At 40.3% G+C, this 20,692-nt stretch overlaps 1 protein-coding gene across 29 annotated transcripts in view; it reads right to left on the reverse strand.

The window, feature by feature from the left end:
• The window catches only part of LRRFIP2 (LRR binding FLII interacting protein 2), a 101,767-nt gene that overhangs the window by 6,104 nt on the left and 74,971 nt on the right, over positions 1-20,692 (reverse strand). For 19 of the 29 annotated variants that reach the window (XM_082348521.1, XM_082348519.1, XM_082348512.1 and 16 more), the window contains 5 exons: positions 19,886-19,978; positions 17,189-17,281; positions 6,518-6,619; positions 6,107-6,239; positions 4,427-4,476 (listed from right to left, as the gene is read on the reverse strand). In XM_082348521.1, coding sequence (XP_082204647.1) covers positions 4,427-4,476; positions 6,107-6,239; positions 6,518-6,619; positions 17,189-17,281; positions 19,886-19,978 — 471 coding nt within the window. The remainder of the gene's footprint in view (positions 1-4,426; positions 4,477-6,106; positions 6,240-6,517; positions 6,620-17,188; positions 17,282-19,885; positions 19,979-20,692) is intronic. The other 10 variants (XM_082348523.1, XM_082348522.1, XM_082348520.1 and 7 more) reach the window with 2 other exon arrangements.

The raw sequence follows: 20,692 nt of genomic DNA on the forward strand, positions 1-20,692 counted from the left end.
AGAAGGATAAGTAAATTGCGGTCGATTTATACAATGGAATTACTACTCAGCCAAAGAAGGGAACGTACTACTAATATGTGCAGCAACAAGGTGAATCTCAAAATGAGTATATGCTGCGTGTAAAACTCCAGAAAATGCAAACTGAAGGGACAAAAAGCAGATCGTCGGTTGCCTGGAGAGAGGGAGGGAGGTGGGAGGGGAAGGAAGGTTTACAAAGGGACACAGGAACTTTGGCGAAGTTATGGATATTTTCACCATCTTGATTGTGGTGATGGTTTCACAGGTATTGCTGTGGGTTAAACTGTCCCCCCAAAATTCGTATTTTGCAGTCCTAAGCCCCAGTACCTCAGAATGTGACCTTATTTGGAAACAGTCACTGCAGAGGCACTTAGTTGAGATGAAGTTACACTGGAATAGGGTGGGCCCCTAGTCCAATATGACTGGTATCCTTATAAGAAGAATGCCACATGAAGAGACAGGCACAGAGGGAAGATGTGCTAAGACAGAGAATGTCATCTACAAGCCAAGGGACCCCAAAGATGGCCAGCAAAATGCCAGAAGCTAGAAGAGAGGCCTGGAACTGACTTCCCATCACAGGCCTCAGAAGGAACCCACACTGCTGACACAGGGCTTCTGACCTCCAGACTGTGAGGTGAGAGGACATTCTGTTCTTCTACGCCACCCTGTTTGTGGTGCTTTGTTATGGCGGCCCTTGGAAACTAATATAGGTATGTACATCTGTACACTTTTAAGTATGTGCAGCTTACTTTATGCCAGTTATAACCTAATAAAGGTTTTCTTTTTTTAATTTACAAAATAAACTAAAAAATAAAATTAGGAGGGACTTTGGGTTGGGAAAAAAGAAGGCCCAGTTGGAGACAAGAGCCTCACATGTGGAAAATAAGATTAGACGGACAGAAATGAACTGCATGCTGAGGCCTCTGGTCCACCCTCAGTTCCCAAAGTGCACACAGCTAGGACTGTAGCTCAGGCACAGGACGGGATCTCTCTCTTTAGAACTGTGACTAGCCTAAAATAAAAGACCAACATAACCACATCTAAGGTTCCCAGTAAGACACCCAGCCACATCAAGCTTCACAGCTTGGACAAGCCCTACCCACAAGCTCAGAGCTGCCCACCAGCTTTTTAGTCCTCTACTTTTAAACTGAAGACCAACTAAATGTACATAAAAGAACATCTGGAAGGAAACAAACTATGCAGATAGAAAAAAAGAACCAGGAAGCAAACCAACCAGCCTATCAATACCCTCTGAGATAAGTGAAAACATCTGCATCCTTGAAATGACTGCAGAAATAGAAACTCAATAAAAATGCGAAGATAAAGTTGAGGATATCTTTCAGAAAGCAGAACAAATGAGATGAAAAGGGATGGAAAAACAGGAGAGAAACAATAAGAATATCTGTCCCGAGGTCTAATCCCCCTCGCCACCCCCAAATCAGAAATCAAAGTCGTGTTTCTCCAAATGCCTACAACTCTTTATCATCAGAGATGCAGGAAGGAGCACAAATCAGAGCAAGTCTGTCCTCTTCTACAGGGGGCCACCTCCGGACCAAGACCAAGCGCCCCCACGCCTCCTGCGTCCTTCATCATCAGGGGTCAAAGGTGAGTGCATGCTCAGAGTTCCAGGTGGCTTCCCCAGCTGTCCTTGGCTCCATCCACAGGGGTCAAAGGGAAAGCTCAGTACTGGGACCAGGTCTGCCCCTCCCCTGATGGAGAAAGAGGGAGCTCGGCACTGGGACTAAATCTGCGCTTCCCAGACAACTCTGCCCTTTCAACCACAACATCACTGTCTGCCTCGGGTCAACCGGGACTAATCTCATCATCCCCATCATTCCTATTCAATCATTCCTGTTCAATGTCCATCTCGAAAAGGCTTGTCCTCCCTTTTCCTGCACTCCTTCCCAAAAGGCCCGGTATAAGCCCTACTCTGTCTTCATCTCCTAACCTTTCCCAAAGCCTGACACTCTTGCACTGCACCCTCTGGACCATCCTCCATCCTCTCTGTGCGTCCCCGTTACCCCGTCCCGTCAGTGCTCTAATAGAGACCTGCCCTCCCCTGAGGGGCCTGCTTCCTCTGCAGCCTGGCAGTCCTTTCAGCCCTCCTCTCACTGAGCCTGAGAATGGATCAGGTGTCTTCTTGCGTACCTTGCTGTTACAAACTCTTCTCCCTCTAGCCTCCCTGAATTCCTAATGCAGTTCCTAATCGCATCGCTTCAGATTATAAGTACTAACCCCCCTCATCACTGCCATCTCCCTACTCTTTCGTCACCATTTTAGCTGCTAACTCACATGCTCTCCAGGCTACTCCTGCCTTAATTGTTGGCAAATTCAAAATACGTCTAAGTAGGATCTCTCCTACAACGGATCTCTAGTTTCTGGAGCAAGGATCTTGCCACCTATCCCACCTTGCCCTCAGCCTCTCGCTCCCACCGTCATATACCAGATCTCACCACTAGACAACAGCAGTCCCTACCGAATTCAGTTCCATGTATCTTCTCTCTAACCACTACTCTTGATCTTTCCAGCTCATTCTCTCTGGACCCAACTCCAAAAATCCTTCAACCCCACTGGCACCTATAGTCCACTTTTTCCATCTTCTCTCTGCTGTGCCTTGATGTCTTCCTGGATTTCCCTCAAACCTCCTTACCCAGTTTAATCTCCAGGTCCATCATCGTCACTCTCTCACACAAGCCCTCACCTCGTCTGCCCTATTATGCTCACCTGGTAAAATCTCTCTACCCACTCCATGCCTATATCTATGCAGCTACATGTGCCTGGAGAAACACACACAATAAATGCATTCATGCAAAACTCCAAACCAAATCACTGAAATCTCAGAACCCTAGGGAGAAAGGAGAGTATGGTACAAGCTGCCAGAGAGGGAAAAACGGGTCATAGACAAAAGATCAAAAATCAAAATGTCCTTGAAATTCTCAGTAGCCGTGCAGGAAGCCAGAAGACAATGAAGCAATTTATTAAAAAAAAAAAAAAGAAAAAAATTCTGAAGAACCTAGGGGCAGGACAGGAATAAAGATGCAGATGTAGAGAATGGACTTGAGGACACTGGGAGGGGGAAGGGTAAGCTGGGACGAAGTGAGAGAGTGGCATGGACATATATACACTACCAAATGTAAAATAACTAGTGGGAAGCAGCCGCATAGCACAGGGAGATCAGCTCGGTGCTGTGTGACCACCTAGAGGGGTGGGATAGGGAGGGTGGGAGGGAGACACAAGAGGGAGGGGATACGGGGATATACGTATATGTATAGCTGATTCACTTTGTTATAAAGCAGAAACTAACACACCATTGTAAAGCAATTGTACTCCAATAAAGTTTAAAAAAAAAAGAATGAAAATGATTACAACGAGGAATTCTATAACCCCATCAAACTGTTAATCAAGTAAGAGGAGAAAATGAAGACATTTCAGTCCTGCAAAGTTAAGAAAAATTTACAGCCCCCAAACTCTTTCCTCAGGAAGCTACTGGGGGATGTACCAGAATAAGAGAATGGACACAGAAGGAGGGAGGCATAAGATGCTGCTCCTGCCTGGAGCACAGGCAAAGGAAACTCTAGATGATGGTGAAAGGTGGTCATGTCTCTGTACGGGGGGAGCGAGCCTCTAAGTTCACAAGGGGTGAGTCAGATGCACCAAGAACCAAAAGAGATGGAACTGAGGGAATACTTGATGCATCTGAAAACACCAAGAGTGGACTGAAACGACTATTGGAGAGTCTGCAGCTAGATTAGTAACAAATACATAGGAAACCAAGCAAATGACAAGAAAAACCACAATACTAACTTCAGGCTAACTAAGGAGTTGTGAAGGAGATGAATCCTAGAATGCTCCATGGCTCCACTGTGAGCAGTGTTTACAGAGTCCTGATAATGTAAACAGACTGGGATCTCACTGCTCCTTTATTAGGAGGATGTGGGGGTGGAAAGTATACATGCGAGTGGTAGGGAGAGGGGATGAAGGAAAGATAAATCCTTATGTCCCACAGAGGGATGTCAACAGAGCAGCCTTAAACAGAACAATCAAGAAGCAACATAAGCATGTTATATAGAAGCATACAAGGGCGGTACACACCCCAAGAATCAGCTAAAGGAACCAAACGGGATGGTCGGGGCTGGAGGCGGGGAGAGGGCAGGGCAGGGCACTTCTGTCTTCAGAACAGGCTTTTAGAACTATCTGACTCCTTAAACTTCGTGTCCTGTAATTTTTTTTTTAAAGAACAGGCGACAACAAAGATGAATTATCTTTTTATCCTTCAACTCTTACTTGAGCAGTGATGTTTGAAACAAGCACATTTCTTTCTAGTGTACGTTTTAGTTTGCTAACATTTTACCATATGATTTAGTCAGTTACAATTAACATCCCCTTCCAATGAGAAGAATACCTTTACCTGTGATAGTAGCTCTTCCTTTTCTCCAGCAAGTTTTCGTAGCCTTACATCTAAAACAAATGAAAAATTTGTAATGTTGTAATATATAAACAATTTAAAATAATTCTTCAAATTCACAAACAGCAAACATTATCTGATAAACAGTTCATAGCTCTGAATATCAAGACATGAAGGCTTTAATGGTGAAAGGAAAAGTACTTAATTATTCAACACATATTTCCACACAACTGATATTTATCAGGGCACTAAATACAACATTTGCTCCCAAGAGCAGTGATTTTCCACCTGAAGACAAAACGAAGTACAAAGATCATTTCCTTGTTTCAAAAATTTGCAAGTTTTACCAGTAGATAGACAACTCGAAGCCAAGGGTACTCCCACAGGCTCTTAAGCCCTTAGCAGGAGAAAACAAACTATGGGAGAGAAGGCAGGGGCTAAGAATGGGCCTGAGAGGGGTACTGGAGCAAAGAAAACAGAGGAACACAATGATGGAAGAAGCAGAGGCCCACAAAGCTGGTTGGGGGAGGGAAGGGGACCAACTCTAAGACGTGGGCCGTCAAGAGCCATCTGAGGCTTGGTAGCAGGATTGCTAGGGCTCGCTCCTGGCCTGAGGGGAGGGCTGCTTCTTCCCAACATGCATTAAAATAGGCCCCTTGGACTGAGGGGACACCTACAGATGAGTTTTTTACAAAAGCACCTGACACCCAGCCAGCCCTCCCCACAATCCACCAAGGTCATGGCCAAATGTTTCGGCACCTCCCATCAGGCAGAGAAAACCATCTGAGCTGCCCGTGGCTGTACACTCAGTCTATTCCCCACGGCAGCTCTCACTCACCTCGCCGGCATCCTCTGCTTTATCAAAGTTCTCGACAGTTACACTTCCAGAATTCTGTACGTTAGAGAATGTGCCCTTAAAACGTTTTGTGGCTGCCCGCCCCCCTTTATATTATAGTATATCTATTCTTCTAGGAAACCTACATATATATGAAAATAAGACAAAGAAGAAAAAAAGATCATTTTTTAATATAAAAGTGAGCTGGTGATACAGTATCTACTTGTGCCATTCTTCTTCTCTAGAATAGGAATCTTAGTGGAGGCAATAGATGGGCATCTGAGTGGTTTCCTGAGACAGGTGTCATTAGGTTCTCAAGGGGTCAAATTTAAGAGGCTTAGCCCTTAAGAGGCTCAGAAGCCCTGCTCTGGAATAACACTCAGAGGAGATATCTTCTTGGTCGTCTGTTTGTTGCCTTAAGAAATGCAGTGGCAAAGAGCTACAGAATCCTGGCATGAGTAGCAGAACAGAAAACCAGATGCTCCAGGAAGAAGAAACTTACACATACTCTGGAAGCTGTCGACCAGCCCACTGGTTCCCCCGGACGGATGTGCTGGTTTATCTCTTTGCAGAAGGTTATATTTAAGTGAAAAAGCAACATGTATACACCCACAGTGCTTCCAACCAGGGGCCTTACAGTTACACTTACTGCCTGTCAATGACCCCAATGCTGGTTTCCCAAGGTCAAGGATGTCTGAAGACAGTGTGCCCAGATTTCTTCCTGTTAGGGATCTAGATAAGGCTCAGACAGCCCTGGTGTGTTTTTGTTTTCCAAGAGAGGATGTAAACAAACTGGAAGTCCAAAAGGACAGCATTAATCCAAGGCAATTCAGTGGCCGGTGTCTTACCCAGTGGCCCTTCTCCTGCCGACTCCAAGACCTGAGCGGCTTCCTGAGACACAAGAGTGATGGCTCCGACCACTGGCTCCTGATGGACGTCGCCGTTGGGAGTGCCGTCGGGGATGATGACTAAGCCATGTTTCTGCGGAGAGGAAGAAACCCACCATCACAAAAAACGGCCCCCAGGGAAGGAGGACACGGCAGTGAGGCGACTGACCCTGCGACAACACATGCCTGCCACGGGAACACCTGGTCAGCACTAGCTACACGGAATCTAGCTCTGCAGAGACAGGACTCACACCTACCAAATCTGGGCTGAGGAGTGAACACTGTGCTTTGTATTCAGGCTGGAAAGAGGACAGGACGGAAGGAAGGAGGAACAAAGCAGTGAGGGCCTGGCGCGCGGGGGAGCTCACGTACCTCTCCCGTCTCCACTGCTGCCTTCAGCTCGGCCAGCTCCTCTCTGAGCGAGTCCCGCTCACTCCTAAGGCAGCCAATGTATTCTTTCTGTTTCTCTAGGGCCTGGTTTAGACAGGGTAGCAAGAGAAAGAACGGCACAGAAAAAGAGCAAGTGAAAGGTAGCAGAGAAGTACCTAATTCAAATTCAAAAAAGATAAAGGCATAGGAGACAAGGAAGCATTAAAAGCTTTGGAAACAAGCAGTTAGATATGGGAGGAAATATACGGTTATACGGGTATCTATCTCCAGAAGAAAGTTTTAATAGTAAGTGGTTAATCGTGCATAAATTTGGCAAAACATGCTTATCACATCAGGCAAGAAAACAAATCTTTCTTTTTCAGTCAAGAAAAGGAAGTGAAGACAGTAGTAATACTAAAATAAAGTCTTCCTTACAAACCTCCTAAGTACATGTTTGTTTGGTAGACCAAAAAACCCACGTTTCATGTTAAAGTATATTCAAGAATATACTTGATTTTTTAAAAAATAAAAATTAGTTCTGGAGGAAAACAACCAGTATATATACAAGGTATTTTAATTAAATACTGGCCATAGTAATTGTTCTCCAAGTAGTATGGTAAAATATTCCTCAGATACCGCTTAATTAAAAATAGCTAATCTCCCCCACAAAATTCTCAAGGGTCTGTTTTTTGTTAACTTAATTAACAAAATAATAACTAAGGGTTATTTGGTTTTCTGATATACCTTCAAAATGTGAAAAACCAAAATAAAATACTGACAAAATAAATACAGCCCACCTATGGCAGGTAGCAGAATATGGGTTTGGAATCAGGATGTTGAGTCCTGGCACCTATTAACTGACCTATGCCTCAGTTTCCTCACTGGAAAAGGGGATAATAACAGCAGCATCCTATGGGCACAGGCTGAAAGGAGTACTCAGTGTCAAGCACCCTGCCTGCAGTGTGTAAGATGCAAGCAAGGCTTAGGAAAAGCCAGACTGGGTTCCATTTTTCCCACCATTGCCTAAATCTCACACTGTGAGAGCTCAGGACAGCGGTGCAGAAGCAGGAACACATGTTTGGTCAACAATGACATATTGTTACTCTATGTAATAAAATACCCCATACTTCAGAACCCACCCAGGATAAGCAGTCTGTGCAGGTATCTGACAGCTGGGCTATTTGAAAAAGCCTTTCTCTGCACATTTGTTCCTATATTTAATGTTTTCTACCAGCATTCCCATTAATCCCAGAAGTTAAACTACAACGGGTAACTTCCCTCTTGGTTTACAGAGTTTAGAAGTGGGCTAACTGCTTAGTTACTGACTGCTGAATAGCTGGACAACTTTTTAAATCATTATAATCCTATTTTCCAACCAATAAGTAAATACTGGATGATAGCAACTGCCTTTGTGTAGCTCCAGGTGTTAAATATACATATAATTTCTCTCATATATTTTTAATTTAATTTCTCCCTTATATACCCTGTACTTTCCTTATGCCCATTTCACAGATCAGAAAACTGAGGTTCAGAGAGGCTACGTTTTTACCCAAAGTCACAGTAACTGGTAAAGCCAGCAAATGAATCCAGTTCTTTTTGGTTCCAAAGCCTTTGCGTACTCTTTATCTATCGTCGCCCCATGAAGGCCACAATTATGTTCCCTTACTATCATCCCAGATAGTACTGGAAAAGTAGTTCACAGGGCAAGTCCTATTCCTTACCTGCCCAAACTGCAACATGAACATCTAACTTCCTTTCAACAATTTACATTCATACTATGTGTCTACAGTCTGTGTGTAAGTTAACAATCTGCGTTTCTAGCACCATAAGGCATTTGCTCTACCACTCCAAGCTAATATTAACACTCCATTACATTACTAGCAAGTGTAACATTAGGACAACAAAGCCCAAGCAATACTATCCCATCTACTGACAGCCACTCTCATCTCTGCTGCGTTGGCTATTTTGGGTTATGGTATCTGTGTGCATAGTTGTGCCATGCGTCACCACACGTAACTGGGTCAGCAACCACTGTCACAACATGCTCTGTAGAAGCACCGCTGGAGATAAAAGACCCGTTAGGAACAGACCAATTTGAAACTCAGAATTCTACCAAATGCTAGTACATGCCATTTGTTCCTCTTCCCAATCTTATAGCAGATTTTATCTTTACTTTTGGACTTTTAAATTTCATCTTCCCATAATTATGGATGGGAAAATAAAATACATCCTGCAAATCCTTCCATTTCACCACAAAGTTTGAAGACTACTAAAGTACCTTATAATTGGACCAAATGTATTCACACTGGATCTGAAATCCTCTGTATTACCTGACCATATAATCACTACCCTTGTGTTTGTATTCCATAATTGTTCCTACAGATTTTTTTTTAGGGTAAAAAGTACATGCTTGTGGAGATCTAAATAATTCTTTACCCCTGACCTAACCTCAAATTCTAGTGTCAAGAAGCCTGAAAGGCTGAACTTTTGCACAGCAGGTTATAATTACATACAGGCACAAATATCTTTAGTCAGAATGGGAGTGAGCCTTATGCTGGGCTATAGGGATACACAAGCCCTTCATATGTACTGATTATACACATGACCACTGGGTGCTCAGAACTACACTGGTGCTAGAGGTACGACCACTAGGATCAATGAAAGAACTAAAGAAAACTGAACTTTAATATGAGAATAATGGCCATGTTCCTTCATGGAGTTACTAAATTTAAATCTTGACAATGAAGCTAGAGACAAATGATAGGTAGTCACAGATCATATTTAAAAATGTGTCTTTTATAAGTCAAGGGAGGACCACCTCACACACATTTGATGGCTACTATCAAAAAAAAAAAAAAAAAGAAAGAAAGAAAAAAAGAGAAAACAAATGTTGTCAAGGATGTAGAGAAACTTGAACCCTTGTACAGTGCTGGTGGAAAGATAAAATGGTGCAGCTGCTATGGAACACGGTATGGCTGTTCTTCAAAAAATTAAACACAGAATTACCATATAATGTAGCAATTCCCCTCCTGGGTACATACTCAAAAGAAATCACCAAGAGAGTTTTGCAAACTCATGTTCACAGCAGCATTACTCACAACAGCAAAAAGGTGGAAGCAACCAAGTGTCCAGATGAACGGATAAAAAAAATGTGGTACAAGCATACATTGGAATATTATTCATTCTTAAAAAGGAAGGACTTCTGACACATGCTACAACATGTCTGAACCCTGAGGATATATGCTAAGTGAAATAAGCTAGTCACAAAAAGACAAATACTATAGGATTCCACTTTATGAGGTACCGAGAGTAGTCAAATTCATAGAAACAGAAAGTGGAAGGGTGGCTGCCAGGGGCTGGAGGAGGAGGAACTGGGGAGTTGCTATTTAATGGGCAGTTTCAGTTCTGCAAGATGCAAAGGGTTCTATGGATGGATGATGGTGACGTAGCACAACGATGTCAATGGACTTAATACCACCAAACTCTACACTTAAATTTAAATGGTCAATTTTCTGTTATTTTTTTGTACTTTACCACAATTTAAAAAAAATTTTTTAAGTCAAAGGAGGGACAAACTACTGATGCATGAAACAACTTGGATGAATCTTAAGGGGAATTATTCTGAGTGAAAAAATGTAATTCCAAAGGGCTGCATACTGTACAATCCCATTTATATAACATTCTTAAGATGACAAAATTATAGCAATGGAGAACAGATTAGCAGTTGCCAGCACGTGGGATGGTGAAGGGGAGGCAGTAGATATGGCTATAAAAGGGCAACAGGAGGGACCCCTTATGGTGACAAAAAGGTTCTGCATCTTGATTATATCAAGGTCAATACACTGGTTGTACTATAGTTTTACAAGATGTTACATTTTGGGAAAACTGGATAAAGGGCATACAAGATGTCTGTATTGTTTCTTACAATTGCATATGAATCTACAATGATCTCAAACATTTTAAAAAAGTTTAATTAAAAAAAGCCAAGTAGATAGCCTCATCCACCAGAGGGCAGACAGCAGAAGCAAGAAGAACTACAATACTGCAGCCTATGGAACAAAAACCACATTCACAGAAAGAGAGACAAGATGGAAAGGCAGAGGGCTATGTACCAGATGAAGGAACAAGATAAAACCCCAGAAAAACAACTAAATGAAGTGGAGATAGGCAACTTTCCAGAAAAAGAATTCAGAATAATGATAGTGAAGATGATCCAGGACCTCGGAAAAAGAGTGGAGGCAAAGATCGAGAAGATGCAAGAAATGTTTAACAAAGACCTAGAAGGATTAAAGGACAAACAAACAGAGATAAGCAATACAATAACTGAAATGAAAACTACACTAGAAGGCATCAATAGCAGAATAACTGAGGCAGAAGAATGGATAAGTGACCTGGAAGACAGAATGGTGGAATTCACTGCTGCAGAACAGAATAAAGAAAAAAGAATGAAAAGAAATGAAGACAGCCTAAGAGACCTCTGGGACAACATTAAATGCAACAACATTCCCATTATAGGGGTCCCAGAAGGAGAAGAGAGACAGAAAGGACCCGAGAAAATATTTGAAGAGATTATAGTCGAAAACTTCCCTAACATGGGAAAGGAAACAGCCACCCAAGTCCAGGAAGCGCAGAGAGTCCCATACAGGATAAAACCAAGGAGAAACATGCTGAGACACATAGTAATCAAATTGGCAAGAATTAAAGACAAAGAAAAATTATTAAAATCAGCAAGGGAAAAATGACAAATAACATACAAGGGAACTCCCATAAGGTTAAGAGCTGATTTCTCAGCAGAAACTCTACAAGCCAGAAGGGAGTGGCATGATAAGGTGATGAAAGGGAAGAACCTACAACCAAGATTACCCGGCAAGGATCTCATTCAGATTCGATGGAAAACTCAAAAGCTTTACAGACAAGAAAAAGCTAAGAGAATTCAGCAACACCAAACCAGCTCTACAACAAATGCTAAAGGAACTTCTCTAAGTGGGAAACACAAGAGAAGAAAAGGACCTACAAAAACAAACCCAAAACAATTAAGAAAATGGTCACAGAAACATACATATTGATAATTACCTTAAACGTAAATGGATTAAATGCTCCAACCAAAAGACACAGGCTTGCTGAATGGATACAAAAACAAGACCCATATATATGCTGTCTACAAGAGACCTACTTCAGACCTAGGGATACATACAGACTGAAACTGAGGGGATGGAAAAAGATATTCCATGCAAATAGAAATCAAAAGAAAGCTGGAGTAGCAATACTCATATCAGATAAAACTGACTTTAAAATAAAGAATGTTACAAGAGACAAGGAAGGACACTACATAATGATCAAGGGATCATTATGATCCCTTGTTAGAAGATCTAACAATTATAAATATATATGCACCCAACATAGGAGCACCTCAATACATAAGGCAACTGCTAACAGCTATAAAAGAGGAAATCGACAGTAACACAATAATAGTGGGGGACTTTAACACCTCACTTACACCAATGGACAGATCATCCAAAATGAAAATAAATAAGGAAACAGAAGCTTTAAATGACACAACAGACCGGATAGATTTAACTGATATTTATAAGATATTCCATCCAAAAACAGCAGATTACACTTTCTATGTTCTCAAGTGCACACAGAACATTCTCCAGGATAGATCACATCTTGGGTTACAAATCAAGCCTCAGTAAATTTAGGAAAATTGAAATCATATCAAGCATCTTTTCTGACCACAACGCTATGAGATTAGAAATGAATTACAGGGAAAAAAACGTAAAAAACACAAACACATGGAGGCTAAACAATACGTTACTAAATAACCAAGAGATCACTGAAGAAATCAAAGAGGAAATCCAAAAATACCTAGAGACAAATGACAATGAAAACACGATGACCCAAAACCTATGGGATGCAGCAAAAGCAGTTCTAAGAGGGAAGTTTATAGCTATACAATCCTACCTCAAGAAACAAGAAAAATCTCAAACGACCTAACCTTACACCTAAAGCAATTAGAGAAAGAAGAAGAAAAAAACCCCAAAGTTAGCAGAAGGAAAGAAATCATAAAGATCAGAGCAGAAATAAATGAAATAGAAACAAAGAAAACAATAGCAAAGATCAATAAAACTAAAAGCTGGTTCTTTGAGAAGATAAACAAAATTGATAAACCATTAGCCAGACTCATCAAGAAAAAGAGGGAGAGGACTCAAATCAATAAAATTAGAAATGAAAAAGGAGAAGTTACGACACCACAGAAATACAAAGCATCCTAAGAGACTACTACAAGCAACTCTATGCCTATAAAATGGACAGCCTGGAAGAAATGGACAAATTCTTAGAAAGGTATAACCTTCCAAGACTGAACCAGGAAGAAACAGAAAATATGAACAGACCAATCACAAGTAATGAAATTGAAACTGGGATTAAAAATCTTCCAACAAACAAAAGTCCAGGACCAGAAGGCTTCACAGGTGAATTCTATCAAACATTTAGAGAGGAGCTAACACCCACCCTTCTCAAACTCTTCCAAACAATTGTAGAGGAAGGAACACTCCCAAACTCATTCTATGAGGCCACCCTCACCCTGATACCAAAACCAGACAAAGATACTACAAAAAAAGAAAATTACAGACCAATATCACTGATGAATATAGATGCAAAAATCCTCAACAAAATACTAGCAAACAGAATCCAACAACACATTAAAAGGATCATACACCATGATCAAGTGGGATTTATCCCAGGGATGCAAGGATTCTTCAATATACGCAAATCAATCAATGTGATACACCATATTAACAAAATGAAGAATAAAAACCATACGATCATCTCAATAGATGCAGAAAAAGCTTTTGACATAATTCAACACCCATTTATGATAAAAACTCTCCAGAAAGTGGGCATAGAGGGAAGCTACCTTAACATGATAAAGGCCATATACGACAAACCCACAGCAAACATCATTCTCAATGGTGAAAAACTGAAAGCATTTCCTCTAAGATCAGGAACAAGACAAGGATGTCCACTCTCGCCACTGTTATTCAACATAGTTTTGGAAGTCCTAGCCACGGCAATCAGAGAAGATAAAGAAATAAAAGGAATCCAAACTGGAAAAGAAGAAGTAAAACTGTCACTGTTTGCAGATGACATGATACTATAAATAGAGAATCCTAAAGATGCCACCAGAAAACTACTAGAGCTAATCAATGAATTTGGTAAAGTTGCAGGATACAAAATTAATGCACAGAAATCTCTTGCATTCCTATACACTAATGATGAAAAATCTGAAAGGGAAATTAAGGAAACACTCCCATTTACCATTGCAACAAAAAGAATAAAATACCTAGGAATAAACCTACCTAGGGAGACAAAAGACCTGTATGCAGAAAACTATAAGACACTGATGAAAGAAATTAAAGATGATACCAAAAGATGGAGAGATATACCATGTTCTTGGATTGGAAGAATCAATATTGTGAAAATGACTATGCTACCCAAAGCAATCTACAGATTCAATGCAATCCCTATCAAATTACCAATGGCATTTTTTACGGAACTAGAACAAAAAATCTTAAAATTTGTATGGAGACACAAAAGACCCCAAATAGCCAAAGCAGTCTTGAGGGAAAAAAACGGAGCTGGAGAAATCAGACTCCCTGACTTCAGACTATACTGTAAAGCTACAGTAATCAAGAAAATATGGTACTGGCACAAAAAAAGAAACATAGATCAACGGAACAAGATAAAAAGCCCAAAGATAAACCCACGCACCTATGGTCAACTAATCTATGACAAAGGAGTCAAGGATATACAGTGGAGAAAAGACAGCCTCTTCAATAAGTGGTGCCGGGAAAACTGGACAGCTACATGTAAAAGAATGAAATTAGAACACTCCCTAACACCATACACAAAAATAAACTCAGAATGGATTAGAGACCTAAATGTAAGACCGGACACTATAAAACTCTTAGAAGAAAACATAGGAAGAACACTCTTTGACATAAACCACAGCAAGATCTTTTTTGATCCACCTCCTAGAGTAATGGAAATAAAAACAGAAATAAACAAATGGGACCTAATGAAACTTCAAAGCTTTTGCACAGCAAAGGAAACCATAAACAAGACGAAATGACAACCCTCAGAATGGGAGAAAATATTTGCAACGAATCAACGGACAAAGGATTAATCTCCAAAATATATAAACAGCTCATGCAGCTCAATATTAAAAAAACAAACAACCCAATCCAAAAATGGGCAGAAGACCTAAATAGACATTTCTCCAAAGAAGACATACAGATGGCCAAGAAGCACATGAAAAGCTGCTCAACATCACTAATTATTAGAGAAATGCAAATCAAAAGTACGAGGTGCCACCTCACACCAGTTAGAACGGGCGTCATCAGAAAATCTACAAACAACAAATGCTGGAGAGGGTGTGGAGAAAAGGGAACCCTCTTGCACTGTTGGTGGGAATGTAAATTGATACAGCCACTATGGAGAACAGCATGGAGGTTCCTTAAAAAACTAAAAATAAAATTACCATATGATCTAGCAATCCCACTACTGGGCATATACCCAGAGAAAACCATAATTCAAAAAGACACATGCACCCCAATGTTCAATGCAGCACTAATTACAATAGCCAGGTCATGGAAGCAACGTAAGTGCCCATCGACAGACGAATGGATAAAGAAGATGTGGTACATACATACAATGGAATACTACTCAGTCATAAAAAGGAACGAAATTGGGTCATTTGTTGAGACGTGGATGGATCTAGAGGCTGTCATACAGAGTGAAGTAAGTCAGAAAGAGAAAAACAAATATCGTATATTAACGCATATATGTGGAACCTAGAAAAATGGTACAGATGAACCGGTTTGCAGGGCAGAAATTGAGACACAGATGTAGAGAACAAACGTATGGACACCAAGGGGGGAAAGCGGGGGGGTGGGGGTGGTGGTGTGATGAATTGGACGATTGGAACTGACATGTATACACTGATGTGCATAAAATTGATGAGTAATAAGAACCTGCTGTATAAAAAAAAAATAAAATAAAATTCAAAAATTAAAAAAAAAAGTGACACAGACACTAAGTAAGCAAATGCTGTTGGAAAAATGGCGCCAAAAAAAAAAAAAAGCCAAATGAACACGTTATTATATACTACATATAAAGAAGATACCCACTTATTCATTCAATAATACCAAGAAAATTTAAAAGTCAAATAATTTATCCTGTAACCATCAGTACATCTTTTGGGTAGAAAAAAATTTTTGTTTTATTTTGAATAGCTATTGGACTGAAAGATTTGGGAGTTTTCTATGGCTGGTCCAAAATAATCAGTTTAATATGCTAAAATAAGTATACAAAATAGAAATCATGGACCTGCAGATCTGTGCTAAAGAAAATTATGTAAAACCCTAAAAGAAGCCCATTCTAAATCGTGACCAGATTTCAACTTAACTTTACAAATTACCTGCTTTGTGCTATACACTTGTTCACATCTCATTTTAAATTGCCCAAGTAAAAAATTCAAATAGAATCAGTAGTTCACAGTCACAGTTCAAAACTCTTAACAGAGTTGTTAATTAATACCTCAGAAGGTTTTTCCAGCTTTAGATGGAATTTCAGGAACTTGGTATTTTAGCATCAGAAACTCTAAAAGGTAGCTTTCTTTCTTTAAAACTTCTTGGTCTACCACACTTTAACAAGTAATTTTGTTTCCCAAGTGTCTATTGAGAGGATAGGGTCCTTGGAGGTGTGAAATGACCTGGATACCAGAATGCCCCTAACTATGGAGGGTGTGATCCGGAGGGCTTCACATCCACGCCTGTCCACCATAGGTGCTCTCAGGGATTTTGGCCAGCTTCTCCCTACCCCACCTAACCTCAGGTAGAAAGGAGGCTTCCTAACTATGTCTTCAGGCCAAGGGTTTCCTTCTCTCTTTTCCCTCCACGCTGCCCTTCCCTGACAAGTTAAGCCTCTGTGGAACAGAGAGCTCATATGTCATGAGGTGTAGGTGGCTGCCAGTCAAAAGGCCACAGGGGATGAACTGGCAGGGATTTTTTCAGCTCCAGTGTCCTTGGAATCTACCTGAAGGGCTTAGCAAAAAGGCACTGAAGACTTTTTCCTTATCTGGGCCCCTGCTTTGGGGAGTTGCAAGGATATGATTAGAGGTGACATCATAGTTTGGCAGCTCCAGCAAATCTTACATTCCTATCCACTTCCGTAATTAAAATGATTTTAATCTCTTCCTATTTTATTCACCAAAGATTTATGGGATGCTAATAACTTTTCCCCCACCCCCTATCCTCTTGCTTCTTATCTAAATTCTTACAATGTAAGGATATCAAATTAGCCACAGAGTTTGAATTAAATGCCTGTGGCTGTTTCTGCATAAAAATCCTGGGGAAATAAAGAACAACTTCCTTAGAAAGTTCCTACTTGTAGGTTTTACAAGCCCAGAGTCAGCTGGAGAGAAGAGTTCTTTCCAGGCATAGGATCAGGTTTTCCCATGGAAGTTTCTGTCTTCTGCTTATTCATATTTCACTCTGTATAAGTGCTCTAAAAATAGTCAAAGGACAGAATTTTAGGAATCTCTAAGTTAAATTTACATTGGTCTATTCCTCATCAATGAGCTTTGGGCCAAAGCCCAATTTCATCTCATACCCTAATGTTTTTATCTTTCCAAAGCAGTGTCTCCTGGAGTTCAAACACCTCTTTTGTCATGGTGTCTATTCTCTGCTGCATACGCTGATTCTCCTGCAGAGGAAAGGGGAAGAGAAGTAATAAAAGAGCAGAAAGAAAAGGAGGACAGGGTTAGAGGGAGGAAAACAGAACAAAAATAAAGCTGATAAAGAAACTTAACAAAAGCAGAAAGTCTGTGACCAACAGGAAGGATGACATCCAGTGTCTTAGAAGGAAAGATGACATCCAGCGTCTTGGCGCCGTGTCGCTATGACAGCAAGCGAGGGGACTGGGGGCAGCTGCTCCAACCACAGCTATGAGGCAGCAAGCCAGCTGGGGCTTCTGTGTACACCCAGCTCCACACATGTACTCTTCCTCTCATAAGTGCCTTTCCCCCAAACACTGGCCAACTTACACTTTTAGAGAGGGAAATTCAGATTTTCTTATGAACAAATGATCCTTATCACAGACAACAAGCAGTAGTTTTGAACCCTATTTTTTTAAGAAGAACTAAAAAACTACAAGAGGGACATAGCTCAATCATTTTGAATTCCTGTTAGCAGAATCTATGATAGCAAGAACATCATAAATTACACATTTCACATCAGTTTTGAGAAAAACTAGATTTTTAGCATTTAGCAATTCTTAACTCTTCTGACTAGGCACTGATGTTCAATTTATACTCTCTTATATTTAGCAGGTTCTTTTATGCATTATTGGTAAATTATCATCTTCCACTTTCCCTACTCATACATTTCTCATCTACTTTACCACGTGGTTCTCCATTCTAAAGACCAAAAAAACATTATTTTGGCATAGTCAGGATTCTTCAGTTATAAGTAAATGTGCATATTAACATCTGAAGGATGTTAACTCTAAACATAAAGAATACTTACAACTAAGGTTTTAAAAGTTTGTACACCCAGCACCCTGGGCTTTTAAATTGGAAACCATACTGACAAATTGTAAAAATCAAGCATTAAAATAGCTCTTAAATGCAATCATCAAACTAAAAACTAGAACACTTAACCAATTCTAACATAAGTTACTGAACTTGAGAAGCAGCTCCCAAAGTAGTTTTATTATTCTTTGGAAATCATATGGGGAAAAGTACATATTTTAATTAGAAAAAGAAATAACAAGTGGCTGGCATATTGACACACACAAAAGAGGACAAAAAGGGAGAAGAATTCACGTGATTTTTAACTGCCAGCAGGATACAGAGTTTGGATAATATGCTTCTTGCCATATATGGAAAAACTAAGACAACTAACTTCACATGTAATCTGATATTTTCAAAGGGTTATCTGTGTTTGCATTTAGAATTCAAAAATTCTATCTGCTTTCAGCAGGCTATGTTCAATTCAATTATTCTCAAGAATGACAAAAAAAGTAACACAAATCCACAAAAAGAGTCACTTCTTTTCTTCTATTAAATGGGTTTTAAAGTCATTTATAGGGGGAGAGATTAAGTGAGGCAGGCCCATGGGGGAAGAGAAAAAGAGGGAGGGAAGGGGGGGGTGGTTCTGAAGGACGAGGGACAGGGCTGAGTTGAGCGTGATGCATGTGGCATCTCCGGGGTTGTCAAGAGCTGGCCTTCCTGGGACTTCCCTGGTGGTGCAGTGGTAAAGAATCCGCCTTCCAATGCAGGGGACACAGGTTTGATCCCTGGTCGGGATACTAAGATCCCACATGCCCGTGGCAACTAAGCCCACGTGCCACAACTACTGAGCCCACGCACCCTGGAGCCCACGTGCCACAACTAGAGAGAGAAAACCCACGTGCCACAACTAGAGAGAAGCCCATGCGCCACAACGAAGAGCCTGTGTGCCGCAGTGAAGACCTGACGCAGCCAAAAAATAAAAAATAATTTAAAAAATGAATCAGAAATAGATTATTTAAAAAAAAAAAAGCTGCCTTCCTGATATCACCACGGCATCAACACTAAGTTAACATTAGACATGCTTGATAACCTCACCAAGAAAGTGAGCATGACCCCTTCCCAACAAACCTCACCCCATATTTATAAAAAATGACAATCTCAAGAGGAAAACCACATTTAAAGAAAAACAGAGATGCATGCAAGCTGGCAGGCACAAAAGGATGATACATGCTTTCAAAGATTTCTTGGAGTCCCACACTCCTCCTTCCCTCCTAGGATGTTGCTGTGGCCCTCAGAGCTCCTCCACCTCAGGAACCTGAGTCACAGCCCCGGGCAACCTTCACCTTTTGTCTGCTACCAGGCGTCTTGACACAATTTCTTCTTTTCACTTAGCCATCTCAGAAATGCACCTACCTGAGCGACGATCAAACTTCTTATTCCCCAAGAATCATGCCCCCAAATATAACATTCACTACATTCCAAAGAATCACGGTACTCTGTAATGTTTCCTTTTGCCCATTTCCTAAGATATCTTTAGGAAACAATACGCTTAGGAATAAAAGACAATTATAAAAGCTTCTGCTATTAAAAGGCGAAATATTTATAGGGTTCACAGTATTAATTTTTTAAGCCTGCCTTCATGTTTCACGTTTGTAAGATTTTAGGGTACAGCCAAATGTGAAGAGACAAGTTTGTTTGTGGCATTTTAACTCCCTTCCCTCCCAACACACATGCCCTCATCCAATTCAGTGCATTTTTTTTCCAAAATTAAGTATTTCCACAGTTCATGTACATACCTCAATAAGCTCATCTCTTTGTCGGAGGCCTTCTTTAAGTTCATCCATCTTATGCTGTAGCACACTACACGTATGTTTCTGCCTTTCTAACTCCTGTTATTAAACAAATGATACAGTTAACACAGATCATGGCACATGACAGACTGGAACATCTACAATATACCATTAAGCAGCTAAGTGTGATCTCCAGAAACACACCTGCACTGCCCATGTGTTGTTAACTTAGAAAAATTCTGTATTCTTTGGAAAGGCTCTGAAAATTCTCAATTTTCATCTCATACGATTATATATCTAGACAACCCAAACTAATCAATGGCAAAATTACAATGAACAATGAAATGACTTGGTAAAGTAACAGGTTATAAAATTAACATACAAAATTCAATAATCATCACAGATCAAAATGAAACCTAGAGAGAAGATATAATAAACACAATATCAAAAAATAAAATAAATACATACATGTAAAATTACAAGATATACCCAAAATAGATATGAGGAAAATTATATAAAACATTCCTGGAAAACAGAGAAGTAGGACTGAACAAATGGAAAGGCATCTTCTTGGATGAAAAGACTCAGCATCACAAAAATACCTGTTTTGCCCTAAATTAATCTATACATTTAATGCAGTCCAAATAAAAATACCATCAGGTTTTCCTCATCAGAGTAAGACAAGTTGATTATAAAGTTTATTTGGAAGAAAAACAAGAAAAAAAATGCTAGAAAAACACAAAATGAAAACGAAGAAAGCTAACCTTACTAGATATTAAAACATATTATAAGGATTATACAATTAAAACAATG

Source organism: Balaenoptera borealis (assembly GCF_965194805.1).
Source record: "Balaenoptera borealis genome assembly, chromosome: 12".
NCBI classification, from domain to species: domain Eukaryota; kingdom Metazoa; phylum Chordata; class Mammalia; order Artiodactyla; family Balaenopteridae; genus Balaenoptera; species Balaenoptera borealis.